Source organism: Patella vulgata, chromosome 5, assembly GCF_932274485.2.
Source record: "Patella vulgata chromosome 5, xgPatVulg1.2, whole genome shotgun sequence".
Lineage (NCBI taxonomy): Eukaryota > Metazoa > Mollusca > Gastropoda > Patellidae > Patella > Patella vulgata.
This window is the reverse complement of record NC_065883.2, coordinates 62,180,930-62,199,011: the sequence shown is the minus strand read 5'-3', so window position 1 is coordinate 62,199,011 and position 18,082 is coordinate 62,180,930. Positions and strand designations below refer to the sequence as shown.

General features: G+C 31.6%; 1 protein-coding gene across 1 annotated transcript; it reads right to left on the bottom strand.

The window, feature by feature from the left end:
• Positions 1-377: 377 nt before the first annotated feature.
• On the bottom strand, positions 378-17,816 carry LOC126821006 (uncharacterized). The gene is made up of 7 exons (XM_050549244.2): positions 17,700-17,816; positions 15,738-15,875; positions 12,503-12,972; positions 10,439-11,845; positions 9,631-9,850; positions 9,280-9,460; positions 378-8,717 (listed from the first exon to the last, which is right to left on the bottom strand). The coding sequence occupies exons 1-7, from the start codon at positions 17,787-17,789 to the stop codon at positions 8,488-8,490; spliced, it is 2,736 nt and encodes a 911-aa protein (XP_050405201.1). The 5' UTR covers positions 17,790-17,816; the 3' UTR covers positions 378-8,487.
• Between the last annotated feature and the right edge of the window lie 266 nt (positions 17,817-18,082).

Genomic DNA, 18,082 nt, shown 5'->3' with positions numbered 1-18,082 from the left:
CTACTGCAGGTCTTTCTTTAGACCTTAAATGTTATTAAGATAAGACCATAATCAACTCTTGGATGCCATTGGACGGCTCCAATTTTAAGTAGATTAGAACGATTCGGCCATTTAATGATTAAATTTAAAAATGGGAAAGCGAGGCAGTCTTGAATATACCAGAGCTGCAGTTACCATAAGAAACAATCAATGCACATATCTTGTCAAAACTACAGTGATAACATGGCTTGGAATAAAGTAATTTGAATGAAATTTCAATATATTCATTTTGCATTATCTATTTTTGAACTATTATAGTAAGAACAACCATCTCTTTATCTAAATCTTGAATAATGTATCTTTAATTGATCTGTAGAGTCCAGGAAAAAAAAAGTACAAAGTCTTCAAACAAATCATGCTGTATCTTTATTTCATTATTCAACCTAACAATCATCGTAAAGTTGTCATAGCAACTAACAAACCTCTTAACACAGGCCTGGTTATTAACAATACTCTATACAGTACATAGATAACTTAACAATAATGATATAACATAAAGAGTCTTTACAATCTTTGGTTTATTAAACAAATAATTGATAATATCTATAATCAATATTTACCTTTCTTGCATAATAATATAATTCAATTTCAGACAATTATTGAAACTAAATGCAACTTGGAAGGATAATCATAATCAAAACAATTGTTACAATTGTTTCAGTTTTTCATAATAAATAAGAGTGTATAGAATAATTGAAGTGTCATTTCTTATCTCAGGTATTTTATTTTCAAAGCTTTGACATTGGAGCCATATTCTCAATTGCTAAACATACTCTTTATGTTTATATTTACGACAGGCGTAAGTCCTGGATAAATAACACCATCAAGAGAAATAAAAACAGCATGATTTAGCGTGATTTTGTGGGTTGTCATTGCTAATATTGAAGTAAAATCACAATTTTTGGAGTTATACTCCTTTGAAAATTGGCTACGCTTAATCATTGAAACAACTGTTGTTTTGGATGAAAACCCACGGTCAAAATTTGTCAAATTTGATGGATGGTGGAGCGGCACAGCACCACTGAGGAATGATGTGTATTTGACATTCCATATCACTGCCTAATCCACATCTGTCCTAAACAAATAGCTAAATAGTCCCTCTGAATAAAAAAAACTGGCAGACATTCATAAAATTATTCTCTTAGCAGCAAATCATTTAATAATGGCAGAGATAACAAGTGACACTCAATAAATTCTACACTTTGATTTCCATAAGCTTTAAAATATTTTCTAAAAATTCAAACAGGAGAGAAAAAGATCATAATGTATTGTCATCTCAATGTACTTTAATCTTCATTCATTTCTCATACTTATCACAATATAACCTCCCCAACAGCTGGGCCGTAAATAATGCATTAACATAAAAATAGTAATTATTGCAAAACAGTGCACCACCATTTCCAGCGTCTACATATCTACACATGTACCTCATCAAGATATTAGCAAGACTTTTAACACGTCTTAAATTCTAACAGAGTAAATACTAAATAAATATATTTGTCACTTTAAAAATAGATTTCATAAGCGGCCAAACCCCGCAACGTGATTGAAAAATTAAACTAATTATTAATAATATCTAATGATTAATATCAAGTCAAACAACTACAATTCCTGTATATGTAAATAACATCTACGTCTTTGGTACTATTTTCTCCCAGCAGTTGACAAAACAATGTTCTACCAGATAACTACCTTTCGAAATGTTAACAGTATTTCGAAGTCTTAGAGAGAGAAAATATCCATGTAGAGTGATACCATTTAATCCATATTATTATTAAGCAAGCCCACAGATATTTAACTTTACCACCCTGACTTAGACAAGTCATGATTTATATATAATTTTGATCTATACACAAGTTGATAAATTATTCAATACACTCACAACAATTTTTTCGTAATATTTACTGTTTTAACCAAATAAACCCTAGGATTGTAACCATAAAAGATCTATTAAGTAGATAATTAAAATTCAGCTGTTTATTGATTTAAATTTAAAATTTGGAAACGGTAAACTGTACTTAAGACTTTAGGTAAAATGTAAGATGATAACAAAGATTTTAATATATCTGAAGGGACCCTGCACTCTACATTAGTATCACAGGAAAGCTAGTGTCTACTATTTATAACTATACAAAAAAACTACTTGCACTCAACAGTGCACAAAGTACTATAATCAAACAATAAGATTAAAAATTTCACAAAGTTTGAACAAATTCAAGGTGCTCAATCTTAGATAAAAATATGCATAATGATTAATATTCATAGAAAATTAGCAATTAAATAACTGCCTAATGTGACTATGTAAATACCGCCCAAAGCTATAGATGAGTAAATATAGTTCAATGAAACATTGCAACAAAAAAAATATTAAACAATGGACAATGACCACTGTCTAGACCCACAGAACACAAATGCTCCTTGTCTCATTCTTTCAAGCCAGCTGCTTCCGAAATTTTGTTGTGAGATTCATGCAAATTCATTTTCTTATTCAATTTGGATAGTCCATTATTACTGCATGAACCCTAAAGAGAATTATCTAAGAAGAACTTGGTCCCTAATCTCCTTTTCAAGATGAACAGAGCAGTTTATTCTGTGTTTTGGGTAAGATTAAATAGACATATTTCATAGAAATTAAAGGATTAATAATATTCAAACAAAACTTGAACAAAAAAAATAATGAAACAATTTGAGAAAAAAAACATCACTAAATAGTGCTATGATATAATCTCCATAAATTCAAATATGTCGTCCAAATTAAGAGATTGCTGAAAATTTGTGCTACATTTAATTGGTCTTATAAATAACATAATTTGATATTATCCAAACTTAAAAACAAGCTGTCATAATTTTATCACAGTGAAATGTTATTTGATCAGTGAAAACAAACAAGGATTATGGATTTTATATAAAAAAATATAGTGTTTGGCAATTAATATGGAATACATTTCAATAGGTTTGTTCTGTAATTCAAGCATTGGTGTGTTGAGGAGCACTTAAAGAAATAATTTAAGATACATTATCTTACTTTACATGGAAATAGTCTGTAGATTCTGAGACAGATGTGCCCAAATTATTAACAATTGCCTAACTTCAGACGATACATAGAGAATCAGAGCAAGACATTCTCACCCTTCTATTTAACATGGTTTACTATCAATATTAATGTACATGCCTCATGTTCAGCTTCTGATCACGAACTTTTTAAAACCATGTGGGGTTACCTCTCATGTTGACTGCTTTATGGAAGCATTTATACACAGATCGCTAGGGTATGATCAGAATGTTTAAAAGATATTTACTCCCTTATTAAAAATTTATCGCTTTAGGAAATTAAAATAAGCTTTTTAATAAATATGGTTTACCTCCTTTTATAATAATTTTTACATCTACAGAATTTCCCATCTTCAGAAGAGCATACATTTGTGTGATCAAAACGTTTTTGGGTTGAATATGTTTGACACGGATTCTCTACACATGACAAATAATTAAATATTGCACTGGACTTTCAATTTTTCCAATGCAAATAGCAACTTTGTAAATTTCAGAATTATTACAAGGACTCCTGTTTAAAACTTAATTAGATGCATAGATTGAAACAAAATACTGCCTTCAGATACACACAATGAGGTTTGAGCAATAACACTTTGCTGTAATTAACATTTCTATTTCATATTATAAAAATAATTCTTATTTACAATTATGAAAATATTCTGGCTTTTGTGTTTATGATTCTTTTCCTGAATAGAATATAATTCTGCATATAACCAACTAAATAAACAGGATAAAAAGAACAGCTTCTAAACATTTCTAATGTTATATTTAAAAAAAACCAATTTATCAGTTACAAAGGTCTGGATCTTGCTAGTTGAAGTCATTCTTTGAAAAGAAAGCTTTTTAAGACATTGCATTTGTGTACTAAAAATAACTTACTTTCAAATTTTTACAGGAATAATTTGCATTAGTACAGGATTTTGGCTTTTGCTATCTAGACAAATGAATGAACTGAAAACAGAGAATATAATATGAATTATTTAATTTTTTTTAAACAAAATTAGTAACTTTATTTCCTCACTATCTCAAACTAAAGACATTCTGATCAAAAATTAATTTAATTAATAAATAACCATACAAATACAGTTTAGACCTGTTAAGAAGCTGATTTAGCATAAATTAATAAACTAAGCAATGATTGACTTTGTGCAGTGCATCAAATATTATTAATAAGTGAAATAAATATTTGTACAATTTGGTTAATATTCCATTTAAATAATACAGATATATTGATAAATTTACAACCCATTGAAAATAAAAAAAAGTTTTTTTCAAACAAACAACCTTAATGAAAAAATTGTACAATTAATTAATAAACTGTGACCATTAATTAATATAAATAATTTATTTGCAGATGATATGCATATTATCTGAGGTCTATTAAATCCACAAAAATAAGGAATGACACACTTTTGAGTAAAAAATGTGAACTGTTTAATAAAAACACACATTATAACAAATTCACCACAAAAAACATATATGAGAAAAATATAATAGGGCACAATTTCTATATCACTAAGTTATCTAATTTTTATGTTATGTAAAACATATAAGCTCCATGTACATATCTTGGAAAAATAGAGTTCAGTTTAATATTTTGTATGTCAAAGCAATACCTAATTTCACTTCTAAATATTAAAATATCTAACTACATATAATCTACAATTACTACCAATACTACTTTTTATCACCCAAACTATATAACATTTTACAACATTACTGATTCTAGGTTACAAATTTGTCAACCAAATTAAATGCTTTAATCAATCCATTTCTATAATTCACAGTCTAATAAATCATTATCAATTAAAAACGCAAATCAATGAGAAGGAATGAAGTGTTTGTCATTCTCCCCTGCGTTTTGTTTGAGAACATGCAACAGGGATATGCTCATCTCTGCATAGACCTCAAAAACATGCAATTTCCAAATAAAACAAAAATTAATCATGTATGAACCCAATTTAAATACTGCCAAGTGTACAATAGCTAGCTTTATATGTAATTACATAAATATGGAGACGATGATTTTAATTTATCACAAAAACATATTGAACTAATACTAATATTGAACTAGAAAATGACCGGGTCAGGGATTATACAAATTCCCTATTTAATATCTGCTCTCACAACCCTGCAATACCTATTTATATCACTAAACGTTTGTAAACATCAGATCTAACACATCTACAGAACTATAACATTATTTAATATAAACAAACTACAATGTTTACACCAAGACAATATAAAGAATGCTGCAGAAACTACATGAAAACAATTAGTTAATGATATAGATCCATTTTATTATAGTTTGAACACATAAAAATTGCAAAATTCGAATTCAATGAGTATGGAAAGTGTGCTTTTTTAAAAGTTCTAGATGTAAGTATGATCCATTGTGTCAATGAAATTGTATCTATGTCATGATATTGTTGTCAGTTTTTTTTTCATGAAAGATATAAGTACATTTTAAAGTTATATTTAACTGTTGATGGATTTAATTAAATCTGCTCATTTTATTAATACACAGATAAATGATATACACATAATGTACACATTAGGCCACAGTCAGACAAATTTGATTTTCTGTTCTTCAGGTTATTGATAAACAAATAGTCATTTGTGAAAGATGTTTTGTTGTTTAAAATGTCAAAATTAAAAATTTGGAACTAAAAGCTTTTCAACAGCACAACCAAGTACTTTTGGTTTTTAAATTAGTCTTTTTTCCAAAAATATTTTAACAGGTGTTCCAGAAGAACAGAAAAACAAATTAATGTGGCCTAATTATATTCTCTACAGTCTTTTTGTCTTAAAGCATAATGTTTTATCTTAATTTTTGTTCAAATTGAATTCACTTTGTAAAGGATTGATTTTATTACTAAATGAAGGATACTATTTTTGTGAAAGTTATGTTTACATCAAAGTTTCATAATTCTTAACTTTTGATTAAAACTATAAAAAGTTACATTTAATACATCAAATGGACTAGTTGTAACCCTATCACAAATTGATATCGCTTATAACTTTTGAGACAAACTGTTTAATAATTTAATTATTATGGGACTCTTAATACTTTACAATGAAGTTATACATATTCATAAATCTATGATAAAAAAAAATAAATTAAAATAGCACTGAATAATATTATTCGTTGAAATATTTAATATTTTTCTTGTTTTCTTTTACCAACAAAGAGTTTATGTTAACAATAGTCCTTAAGTACGCTTTCATATTTGGCACACTCTGATTCAGAAGTCCTCTAAATTAATTCTGATACAAACGAAACAGTACATTAGTTTCAATTCACTTTGGAGGATATCTGATCTCAATGCTAACAAGAAGGCACTTCTCATATTTCTCTAAAGTACTTTTAATATGATTTCTATCAGATCAAGAAAAATACATCAGCATATAAAATTTATTTGAAAAAAACAACATTAAAGTATTTTTTTAGAACTTTCTGAATAACTCCTGAATAAATAGAATATACAAACGCCCTTGGTTTAATTAATAAATTTGCCATGAAGTATTAAGGGTTTAGAGGTATATACTATACATTGTAATTTGTTGGCTTCCATGGATTCTGGTAAAATATGATTTTATATTTAATAAAAAATATACAGAGATTCGATTCGAAATATTGATAATTTTTCGGTTCCATTAAAATATTGAATAAATAATTTTTCTGGTTAATATTTCTCGTCCAGTATATATTGAATAAATAACTTTTCTGATTAATAATTTTCTTAAAATCTATATTTGTTCAGGCACTTTAAAAAATCTTATTTAAATGAAACTTCATTATTATACAACTATTTTTCTTGTTAAAGCTATTACTTGTCTATGGCACACATTTCCATGTCCGTTATAATTATCGATTTTAATAAATAATAAAACACTACATGGTAAATAAATTATTTGAGACAATGATGATATTTAATTATTTGATTTCTTTAATTATAATATTAATTATAATACACACTTTTTTTTTAAATAACACAAAATTCTATATTTACAATTACTGAACTAACATGATTTTTGAGGAATGTCAAGAGTATAACCATCAAGGTAAACTATTTCCATTTTATATCATTGACTTAGGTTATCCTATTTCTATATCTATATTTATGGCAGTAAAGCTACAAATATTGCAAACAAAAAATCTTCATAAATTCTCAGGTGTGACATCATTTTCATAATTTAAAGTATTAATTTCACTGTGTATTTGGTAACTTAGTGAACAGGTTAATGAGAAAAAACACATTCTTCTGCGTAAATGTATTTAATAATTTATAGGCATTTTGCAGGTAACATTTACCTTGAAAAGACAGATTCAGAGGGATTTTCACAGGAAAAATATCTTAGTATCAGAGATTCAGTTGTTAAATGTCTTTGAAACAGAAAATGACAAAAAATAATAATGCTGATGTGCACAAAATTTGATTAATAGTGCTTTGTGAGCGTGTGTGTATATGAAATTATTACACTTTTCTTTTAAAACAAAAAATCTATGAATGATATGAAATTGTGAGTTAATATTTGATAAAATTGTATATAATTAAGCTAAACAGGAATGTGGTCCTTATATCTACATGGTATATTTATGACCATTTTACAACCTGACTGTGGAATGAACTAAACTGAAATCATAATCCTAAAAATGCAACTTATTTTCATCAACCTGAGATTCTGTTGTTTTGATTAGGAACAAAGAGAGCACAAACCGATATGTCTAATTGCAAATATTATAAATATACTGATATATACATTTGACCAAATATCCGGGGATGTAGATAACTTGTGGAAATTTTACAAAAGTTTTCTGAACATATGCCATACATTGATTGAGGCTGTTTATAAATTTTGCCCTGCCGTCTCACCATATAATAGGTGTTGCGACTAGTTGAGAGTCATGCAAGATACCCCATTTTACTGAATTTTGCAATTATTGGTGTGGGATCTGTTTCCTGACAGCTTCAGACAAACATTTTTTTCCAAAATTCTTCAATTAAACTACATCCCTGAATTTCTATCAACAACCGATTTGAATGATCTAATAATAACTTTATCACTATGTCCTCACAATATTAATCACATAAGAAAAATATACTCTCAACAAACTAGATAACAACTAACGAACTATACACATATTATATATTCACCAATAAAACTACTCCTTATTGAGCCATGTTTACATCATAATCTAAGATCATTCTTCTAAAGATCATCACTATGTCACCACCTATCAACAAGCATCATAAAAAGTAGAATTGTCATAATAATAATAATAATAATTGTCATATTAAATTGCGCAATAAATAATCTAATATGAAAAAAGACAAGCCTCTGTTAATCATTCCTTTAGCTGCAAATGCGATTCCTTCATGTATTCTGTCCGTATTAACTGCTAGCTTTCTCTGCTGCCGGCTTGGACGAGACTTCGGTCCCACTTAGTTCAACAGGATCTATCGTAAAAGACTTCATATTGACAGGATTCTCCAAGTCAATTCCATTCTGTCGTAGAAGAGGATTTCGTTTATCAGCCATCTGTAGAGCACACCATGTAGCTGTTCGAGCTCGTTTAATATGAGCAGTTAATTCACAAATACTTGTTGCTAGTGCCAAAACATCTGTAATGTACAAATGTCAATGTTTAGGAGTTTGATTAATAATGAAACACCATTTTTTTGAAAACTAATTGTGGTCACATCAAATGCTGATCTTACATTACCCAAATCCTTTTCAAATAGTTGATTTATTACAACTGATCGACTTTTGGATTTTTTTTTTTTTGGTAGTCATATGTCGATTCAATTCAAATGATCAATTTTTAGATTGATTTTTCATACACTTTCAGATTTCCAGAAAAAATGAATCCTTCAAATTGATATATTTTTTGTTTATTCATTTTGGAATATTAGGTTTATTTCATTGGATAACTAATCAATTTTCCACAGGAGACAAAAAAACTGACCAAATTCCATTCACTTTGATGAAAATCAATTTGAATCATCATGTAACACAAACACTACACCCAATTACACCTTATCACAATATAATTTCATTTCTAGAAAATTTCAATAAAAATAACCCTTGCAAGAACAAGCCATCAAGCGTTCACTCAATATACTACTAAAGATATTCAAAAAGAGATCAATTTAGTGTTTAGATTTTAACTACTGATCAACTTACCTTTATCTTCCTGCTGACGAGGTACACCAGCTCTATGTCTATTAGCTGCATTAACAATTTCTTCTTTTCTTCTAGCTTGTACCTTACGTATACCTTCCAACCACTTCTCTAGACAAGACTGTACATTAGGATGAATTGTGATACTTCTTAGTCTTTGCATTTTGTCTACTAGGGTAATTATCTAAAAATAAAAAAAAAGTGAATCAAAAACGTTTTGAAAAAAAAAAGCAAGAAACATGGGTTAAGGGAAATAACTCTGTCAAGGGGTCATTTGATGCATATTATCTCCCCTTAGACCACAGTTGTAATAGAAATAGCTACAGAGATCAAAGGAATACAGATAACCCTTACCCTGGCATGTTCTCTAAAAGAATCAACTATTAATCTGTCTACTCTAGAAGGATTGGATGGTAATCTTGGTATGACAATATTATTGGCACTAGAAACTTTTTTCCCTGGATTCTGTCTGGCTAATTCTGCTTCTGTCTTCTTCCTTTCTTTTTCAACAGCCTTAAATTGTTCATAACATTCTTCTAACTTTATATGTAATTCGTTCGAGGGCCCACTTCGCCTGAAAGATAAATCACAAAATATACACCACCTTTTCTAATGACACATTTCGAGTTTAAAGTTTCAGGTAGTGTGGAATAGTGAATGTTTGAAATTGGAGATAACAGAAAATGACACATTATTATTATTATATTAACCCATGGAAAGTTTAAAAGCTTTCTGTTTAGTATCTAGCATATTTTCTCAGCTGGGCCTATAATAAAAGGCTATACCTCAATAGGGGTCGGGATATGATGTTGATAATGACGAAATGAGATAAAGTATATTTAAACATAGTTTTTTAAAAGCAATGCCAACTTGTCAGTGCCTGAACTATGCTAATTCAAAAACTGAGTGTGTTCCCAAAGAACAGATTATCTCACCCTATTTCCCAGAGGTCAATCAGAAAATATTTGGAACCGATTCAAAATACATGCATATACATTTGTTGTTTTTTTACTTGCAATGTGTGTGTAGTTTGTGTGTCTTGTAGGTTTTGCTTTTGTGTGGTGCAGTCCTCCTGCACTTACTATTAAGCAATTCCTTGAACAATACATTTACAGAAGGGAAACCAATCTTCATAAACTGATTAAAACTGATCATGGCCTACCTGAACTGTCTAAAGCCTTGATAAAAGTAGGGTAAGTTGAATAGGTGTGGTGGAGGATCATACAATAATTCACCCATATAAGCTGGTGCTACACGACCATAAGCATCAAGCTGTACATAATCTAAACCATCCACTGTCAAGGCACCAGGGTTAGGGTTAAATAGCGGATGTGGAGGAGGGTGTTGGAGATGGGGAGCAACCTGGAAGTAAGGATGTAATGGCAACACGTGGCGTGGATCGATTCTACGTCTTTCATTTCGTCTATCATCAAAATAGAATGGTATAAGTTCTGGTGGTAGTACATCAGTATTAGACGATGGATTGGAGGAATCTAGTCCTGCTGTGTCCGCAGACCATCGATCACAATGAGGAGAACTGGTATAATTTGATGCACGATTTCGTTTGTAATACCCCTGAGCTCTCAGATGAGCAGCAATCCTCTCCCGCATATGTTGAGGTGTGGAGGTATCTAATGGCGTTTGTTCTTTACGCAGGAATCGATTAATGTGAGGATTTGGGCTGCCCATATGTAGACCAGAAAAGTTTTGATCCATTTGGTTTGTTCCATGTACGAGATTACTTTTATCCAATCCACTGATGCTTCCATCTCCTCCAGAGCTTGGAGTACTTGGATTGGACCAGCTATTATTTGACATATGTACATTAGGTGATTGGGTATTTACATGAATAGGATGCATAAAGTCTCCTCGGTTTTGAACATTGGAATACATTTGGGCTTTGGCTTCATGAACTGTTGTCTGGGAGTTGGCATTATTAAGTGTACCACTGACAGAATGACTTGGTTTGATAATGCCATTTGGGAATGACTGGTTATTCATGTTAAGGTTTCGGGGGAAATTAATATGGGAATGTGACTGGACAACTGAGTCCGTTTGAGCAGAATACAAATCTTGTAAGTTGTGTTTTTTCATAGTAGAACTGTAGTGGTTTTCTTGAAAAAATTGAGGAACTTGTCCTGTTTGTGGAATATAATGACTATTTCCTGGCCTTGAGACATCACATTTCGTGCTTTGTGAACATTTTACGCCACTGTAAGTATTGAAATGGTTGCTGGGTGAATTAAAATTAAGTCTATCGTGTATATTTGAAGCATTTTGTTCAGCAGAAAATCCTTGAGAACTGAAATCATCTCGAGCTAATGGTGCTTGGTCCCGTGAAACAATGCTGTGGAAAAAGTTGGCGTCTGATTGCGAGGGGTTCTGGGAATTTGATGATGATAAATATGACGCGAATGGAGAATCTGTAACATTTTCATCCCAAAGTTGAGATAGCTGACTTGACTGATGTTCGTAACTTCCATAAGAGACTGAGTTCTTGTCAGATTTACCAGATGGTGTTCCTTCACTACCCGTTGACCATACACTGCCACAATTTATAGTTGGAGATCTAAAATCATAAAAATTAATCAACTTTCCACCACAATATCTTAAAAATTTAAAATGGGCCCTTCTGATCAAAAACAATAAATGTGCTCAAAATGTATGTAAAATGTTTTATCATTTTGCTATGGGTTTGTAGGATCCTGAATATTATTAAACAGCATGGGTAGCACAAAATTTTGCATAGACATTGGGGGTTGTTGGCCTAATGGTGTAACTTGTGCACTGTAGTTCATAAGCTCTGTCATTAAGTCAAGTGGAATGGTTTTGATTCCCAGTATTGTACGCGACAAGGAGTAGAGTCGTCTCCCCAACCGATCCTTGTATGTTTTCCCCTGGGTCTTCCGGTTTCCTTCCATTGCTAAAGACCCCTACTCACCTGTGAATTATTGAAATAAATTGAAAATAAAATAAACTAGCTTGTGTTGAGTGGACGTTACACCCCATCTCTCTGTCTTCAATGAACATACGTTTTTACATTTATGATTTGGTAAAGAGTTTTGAGGGATCTCAACGACCAACACTGAAAATATTTTGTTGTAATTGCCAGTATTATACATGACCAAGTCTGACAAGAGTGGCTGCAATGATCTTTTTGTATTTCCAACAAGATCTTCAAATCAATGTGTAAATATTTGACCTTAATATCAACACCGTTACTTACTCATCTAAAGAAAATACATCTGAGGTTGCCTGGGATGGTGATTCTTCTTCTCGGTCAAAGAATGAAGAAAACGAGAGCAAGGAAGACTCATCATCTACTATTTTGTTGACAAGATCATTAAACGCTGCAAATTTATCACTAGAGCAGCTACTGGTAAGTCCAAATTTATCACTGGAGCAACTATTGGAAAGTCCAAATTTATCAGAGCTGGAAAACTGATCTTTGTAGGAGGCGAATGCTGGAGGCATTTCATCTGGATTGAGAACATAAGGATTAGTTTTAAGACTGTCTTCTTCCAAACTGGTTGATTTTCTGTTGATGCCATCTGTCTGTGAGTATGAATACAAAGATAGAGCTGGTTGAGACCAATCAAAATAGGAATGTTTATCTTGTGATTGGTGACTTCTTGTTGTTTGTTGCTGGCCAGTGTGTGAGTTTATGGTATTAACCCCCATTAGCTGCTGATCAACCTGAAAAAGAATGGGTCCGTTGTGAAACATTAAGTTGCCAGGCGACGAAACATACACCCACAGCAGCTAAATCGTCTGAGTGGTCAACAAGGGTTGAACTTAGCATATTTATTCTTTTGTAGGTAGCTAAATGGGGTTCATTTACAAGACAATTTGTTTGAGGGTACACAAGGTTCTACAAATTCAAACAAGGGCTTTATCTCTGGAAGTACTTTACAGAAGTTGTTGAAATTCGACAGGCTTTTTCCCTTTACTAATTTAAATAATGTATAAATTTCAAACAGATTGGAGCGTTCACTTTGTTTCACTAATTTAAATGATGTGTATAAATTTCATACAGATTGCATTAAAACTTTTGTTGTTAGAGCGTTCACATAGTTCAACATTTAAGTGAAACAAGGGCCATAACTATAGACACACCATAATTAATGGAAATTGCTGAAATTTAATAGGCATCTTCATTTCACTAATTCAAATGATGCATATAAATTTCATACAGATCGGATAATAACTTTTGTTGTTAGAGAGCATTCATAAAGTTCAACAAAGTGAAACAAGGTAGGCATAATAAACGGAAATTGCTGAAATTTAATAGGCTTCTTTGTTTCACTAATCTAAATGATGCATATAAATTTCATACAGATCGGATCATAACTTTTGTCTTTAGAACGTTCACAAAGTAACTTCAGAGGAAATTAATAGGAATTATTGAAATAGCCTTCTTCATCTGACTAATGTAAACTACATATATTAATTCAAAACAATCAGATGATAAATGTAGTCTGTTTACAAGAAATTGTGGACAATGGACAGGCTGACAGGGGCGATGGCATCATCGACATTATATATCTGGACATATAAAAATCATGTTTTCCAGCAGATTATGACAGTGTTAACAACAAATCACAATTTATCTTTTAACTCTGTCTTCAAAACAAAAATAAACTCATATTTAAATGAACTTTAGGTTAAAATGCCCATATATGTCATTTTCAGTCTATTTTAAAACAGGGCAGAACTATTCATGTTCAGGAAAAAACGGAAGTTTTCATAAGCCGTCACAACAAATTTTCCTGTTTGTCAAAAATGACTGAATTTATATCTATTAAATATTTCCGCGGAGGCCAACAATATCTACGTTGGCAGAATGTTTGAACCATACATGGTTTTGGCTGCAAACGACTAAAATTGGCAAAAATAATAAAAACTTTCGAAAAATACATGGTACCGAAATATGTAATTAAAAAAAACGTGTAGAATGGCTAAACAGGCGTTAACAACAGTATATCTGGACTGTTCACACATTTCACCGAACATAATTGATTAGAAATTATTGATATAAATCACTTTATTCATATTACATTAATATGTGCTTTACTTTTAGTCCCATATTCGTTTTAAATTAAGGTCCCAAAGAATAGAGCCATATATACCCTTTAATTATGAACACTATTAGAATACACAGCTTCAACATTGTAAAGATCAGATGAAAAATGTGCCTGGCAAATAAATCAGACAATAGAGAAATTAATGACAGAACTTTTTGATAGTTGCTGCCTGGGTGTAAATGCAAATGTCAAGTTGAATGCCAATTTTACTAAACAAACAGCCTAACTGCCTTAAAGTTATTTTACAGTTTAAGTAGAATACAGGCATTTGAAAGTTATTGAGTCTGTTTAAAATTGTAGCTATGGAAACTACTGAATTTAACAGTATTAATATCAGAAATGAAATGAAATGGGGTTTAACGTCCTACTTTTCTGCTCCTATACTGGGCTAATGAAGACGGGCATACGCCATACAGTGTGCTATGAGGGAAATTTTGCCCGGGCAGCGGCACTATTGCCTACTCTTATATCGAATTCCAACTGCCAAGGGATCTTTTACATGCATTCCAATGTTTACATGGGACCTCGGTTTTTCGTCTCATCCAAAGGACTAGACAGCTGTCCTTGTCAGGCCCTCCATCCTGCATCACTGACAAGGGGGAAACCACGTCGGAAAATCGAGATGAACTTTCTCGGCCAATGCAGGGATCGAACGCCTGACCTCCAGGCTAGCGAGCCAGCGCCTTGCCCACCTAACCATGTATTACTATCAGAGCCTGACTGAAGTTAGTTTCCAGGAATAACAAAACTTAACCTTTATACCTGGAAGTTAATAAATCTAGGCGGTGTCTAATCTTATCACATTTTTACATTGTACATTCTATTCTTCTTTTCGAAACTTAATACATTTGTGTGATGATCTCCTTAGTTACAATTGCTGCAACAAGATTTCTAAGCCACACCCTTAATTTTAAACGACACAAACTTTTTATCAGTTGAAAGAGGTTGTCAATTACAATACGTGATCCATGATCAAGAGTGAAATTAAAAGTAGAGCCAGGTAAAGATGTATTTATAAATTATCATTCACATGACAAGCCCATAATCAACTCTCTAAGTCATCTGATGGCTTAGATATTGAATGAATTAGAACATATTTACCATTTAATAATTTAACAATAAAATGAATAATCAACTTTGTTTATTATCATAGCAATGCTACCGGTATGTGACAATCAAGTTTAACTGTCAAAACTTCCATCACTCATAACTTCACTCAGAATAAAGTATTTTCATTACAATACCACCAGTATCAAATTTTGAACTATTATGCTATTATGTTAGCCAGCTCTTAACTTTTATCTTAATTAAGTTACATTATGCATATTTAACATACATTTACAGAATCGTAGGCCTACATTACATTAATAATCCTACCTGGCAATTTTTGTATGAAGGTAAACGGGAAAAGTCTGTAAGACAATGGTCACCCCCACCATCGTGGTAGGACATTAAATTGATTCCTTGGCAAGGCTTAACCCAACCTTGTGTTGCTCCGGGGTTATACTTAAAGGCCTGAAAAGAAATGGATTTTTTTTTTAATTTTAATGATGCGATTATCACAGGTATAAGCTTATAATATATGAATTCTGGATGAAAACTTAAACCTCATTCGCCATTGCGCTGGCCATTAAGTCTTTCCCAAAATGTGTCATACATTACCATACCATAGACTCTAACTCTGTTAAAAGATAAGTTGCCAGACAATGAAACATGCACCAGACCTGCTGTAGCTAATTCACCTGGGCAGTCGACAAGGGTTCTCTCATAATTATTATTTTGTGGATAATAGACAAGACACTGATATCAATTTCCTAAAGATCATATATGATAATTTTTGTCGTTTTTTTAGCTTTAGCATCACAAATTTCCATATATAAATAAAGTGAAAAAAGTGTCATAACTCTTAGAAATAATTAATGGAAATTTTTAAAATTCGATAGACTTCTCCAATTTCCTAATTATAATAATGCATACCAATTTTAATTTAATTTTTATACAGAGATAGTATGATAACTTTTGTTGTTGGAGTGTTAACAAGTTTTTACAAAATGAAACAATGGCCATAACTCTAGGAATTATTTATCTATTTCCAAGAGGACAAGTCAATTTAGACTATTCAGGTGAGCGATAAAAAGCTCACCTCAACCAACATCCAGAAACATCCAGAAGGGCTATCAAGAGCAATCAAGCTCCTTTTCCATGAAGGGCTCAGTGATAGTATTACTAATTAGTTTCCTGAAAGCCTTGTAAACTGCAATTATTGTTAGATGCATTCTTTTTTTGTTTCTGTAATGAATGATTATCCAAATTTTGTCAATACAGGCACCATTTTTCATTTGTGACAGAGGGATTTCATTTTTACAAAAGAAAATTAAGAAAATTTTAAAAAAAGATCTAGATCTACTGATGTGGGTTTGTCTACTTTCAATTAAAATTAAAAACCATTGAATCATTCCAACGAAAACGTGATCCATACAGTGTGTCTAAGTGTGATCATTCTATTTTTAGAACTGGGTGAATAGGCAAACTTCAACACACAAGATCAGCTGTCTGTCATAGTCACACCGTTAGATAAGTTGCAGGTCTTCTGTTTACTTTTTAGATTAGGCCTACCACTGGACCCTGATCTAATAGGTAGCTATATAGGCCTACTTAAGCTAAAATAAAATAGCTTGTTATAAAATATAATGAATTTTTAACTCTTTAAAATTTACCTCAACATACATTTCCGTCTAACAACATGTGTCTATTTATACGTGTGTACTATTCAAGTTGCCACAACACCCAGAATCCGCTATGGCGACGATCTAAACCGATCAGTGTCTCGTCTGTTTATTTTTACATTTCTACGTAATAATTCTCAGCTAACGCCCATAATATTTCACCATCGTTCGACCCTTCATTAAAAGTACAACTTTCGTCCAATTTGTTTAAATTACGTACAATATGTAATCCAGAGAAATTGATAAAAGATCAAACGTGAAATAGAAATCGGATGGCGCGCCATTTCTAATTTTCTGTGTCACATTTCATTCATTCACGATTTTCCAAACGAGCAATAATAAACATCCTGGATAGTAAGAAATGCACAAAATGTAAAAATAAAACATATGTGGAACTAAATTACGAAATATAACAATATAAACAAAATATAAGGAAGATGAATTGCTTTTACTGACATTTCAACACCTGTAAATATATCGTTTGTTGACGTATGGCAAGGAATGTGAAGAAATTGCGACGATGACAACAGCTGAAATAATTGTGTGACAATCAATTTGATCCGCATAGTCGCTCATCACATATTTCACGTTATAAAAATAAAAATTGATCTACCTGTTCATCAAGTCGGTTACCCCCAACCGACTTCATTAACTCTACCAGACTGTTTTCATAACTGCTCTCCGGATGGACCGAGAGCGCCATGAACGTTCATCTTGCAGTATGCTAATAAGATTCCGGCTCTTCGATTTTACTCCCCCGGAAAAGTCCTATTATCACAGCTCTAGGATTTCGGCTAAGAAGATTATCAGTACAGGCTTTGAACTATCTATTATCTGTTAAATAGATATAGAAAATAAATAGTACTACTGTTCTTTTGTTTTTGTGTAAAGCTTCGATGTCAATGAGCTATATTTCCGCACGATCAATGTTGAATTGGGAATCGATGACAAAGCAGAAATATATTACATCCTGATGGTTTTGGGTCTCTATATTGA